Source organism: Penaeus monodon, chromosome 22 (genome assembly GCF_015228065.2).
Source record: "Penaeus monodon isolate SGIC_2016 chromosome 22, NSTDA_Pmon_1, whole genome shotgun sequence".
In the NCBI taxonomy this organism is placed as follows: Eukaryota; Metazoa; Arthropoda; class Malacostraca; order Decapoda; family Penaeidae; genus Penaeus; species Penaeus monodon.
In genome coordinates, this window is record NC_051407.1 from 42,243,038 (window position 1) to 42,244,327 (window position 1,290).

Here is a 1,290-nt window from a genome sequence, read left to right on the forward strand (position 1 = left end):
AATGTAAGAATATATGAATACATATATATTGTGCTAACTACTACGAAATATCGAGGCACTTATTGAAATACATACTCCCGAAATGGTACATCAGTCACTTCTGATACAGAATAGCATTCATGAAAGCAGGACAAATATATTCAGCTTTGGCGAATAACATCTCATCCATACTGCGCAGGCTTGCACGTTTTATGCTTCAGGCACGTATCGTAGCAGCAGAGCGAACTCGGCATGCACTCGTGGCTACTCTCGCACCGCTGGGGAGGTCCGCTGTAGTAGTAAGGATCATTGCAGGTCGGCCTCACCTCCGGGCACCGAGGCTCATTGGGGTGGCCTTGCAAAAAAGCGAGACCTCGGTTAGTGACAGTCGCTATTATTTTGACAAAATATCATAATATATACTAGCCACTTTGCTAGTTTGAATCGGGATATTATTAAGGGCTATTATAGTATGATAAATGATGATCTGATGATACAGATATAACCTTGTCTGGAACAAAATACAAAGGAGAACTCACTTGGGACACAGCATATGTAGGATCCAGGCCTGGATCCGGGGCAGTAGCGTGAGCATTTTTGTTGGTATCCTGTATCGTAGTAACCGTCATTATACTGCCACTGGTTAAAGGAAAGTCCTGCGCCTTGAGGATAACCCGGGTATGAGCCGAAATATTGGTCACCAAAGCCGTATCCAAATCCTGTTAGCACACGGTTTGCGCCATCCTGCGCCTCACTGTCGTTGGTTGCTGCCAAATCACCTTCGAAATAGGTTGAAAGTTCCTCGTAACCCTCGCTTACCGCTGGGGCCTCGGGTGCCGTGGGAATGGCCAGTGCCAAAGGCGCCACCAACACCACCATTGCCGTAGCCTTTAGAAGTCCGTCCATGATCTAAGGTACACAAAGAAAAATAAATATAGTGTGATTAGGAAACCTGATTGGCATTATGTGTCCAAACACTACTGAAGTCGTCACATTGTTAATATAATCACGGAAAAGGATAGAGAGATTGTATAGCAAGCCCGATGTTGCGCCAAAGGTACCTTAGTCGAAGCTACACGTACTGCTGCTTCATGTGGTCATTTATATACAGTTCCAGAACAAAGCCTCTCGGTCCTCTTTGTGAGCCAAATCCCAGCTGATGCAGGTGCAACGGGGTCAACGCTTATTGAGGATGTGCAAGGTTTCATGACTCACGTTAAGAGGCGATGCACACTGTTTATATTTACAAATATATATTATACACATGAACATATACGCGAACGTCCACAATCTATCAAGCTAACCCCCCCC

General features: G+C 45.1%; 1 protein-coding gene across 2 annotated transcripts; it reads right to left on the bottom strand.

Annotated features, from left to right (window-relative positions):
• Positions 1-6: 6 nt before the first annotated feature.
• LOC119587161 lies at positions 7-920 on the bottom strand. Of its 2 annotated transcripts, XM_037935927.1 has the most exons (3): positions 519-920; positions 180-334; positions 7-130 (listed from the first exon to the last, which is right to left on the bottom strand). In XM_037935927.1, exons 1-3 carry the CDS (start codon positions 883-885, stop codon positions 95-97), a joined length of 558 nt encoding a protein of 185 aa, XP_037791855.1. In that variant the 5' UTR covers positions 886-920; the 3' UTR covers positions 7-94. The 2 variants fall into 2 exon arrangements, with proteins under 2 accessions (XP_037791855.1, XP_037791856.1); XM_037935928.1 differs by having other exon boundaries at positions 121-334; positions 519-918.
• Positions 921-1,290: the final 370 nt, after the last annotated feature.

Bases quoted from the DNA above. Each gene is read 5' to 3' on its own strand.
- LOC119587161 (XM_037935927.1), bottom strand. From the start codon at position 885: ATGGACGGACTTCTAAAGGCTACGGCAATGGTGGTGTTGGTGGCGCCT. The intron at 335-518 runs GTGAGTTCTCCT...CTTTTTTGCAAG, and splicing joins CTACATATGCTGTGTCCCAA to GCCACCCCAATGAGCCTCGG. The intron at 131-179 runs CCTGCGCAGTAT...GAATATATTTGT, and splicing joins TGAAGCATAAAACGTGCAAG to CCTGCTTTCATGAATGCTAT.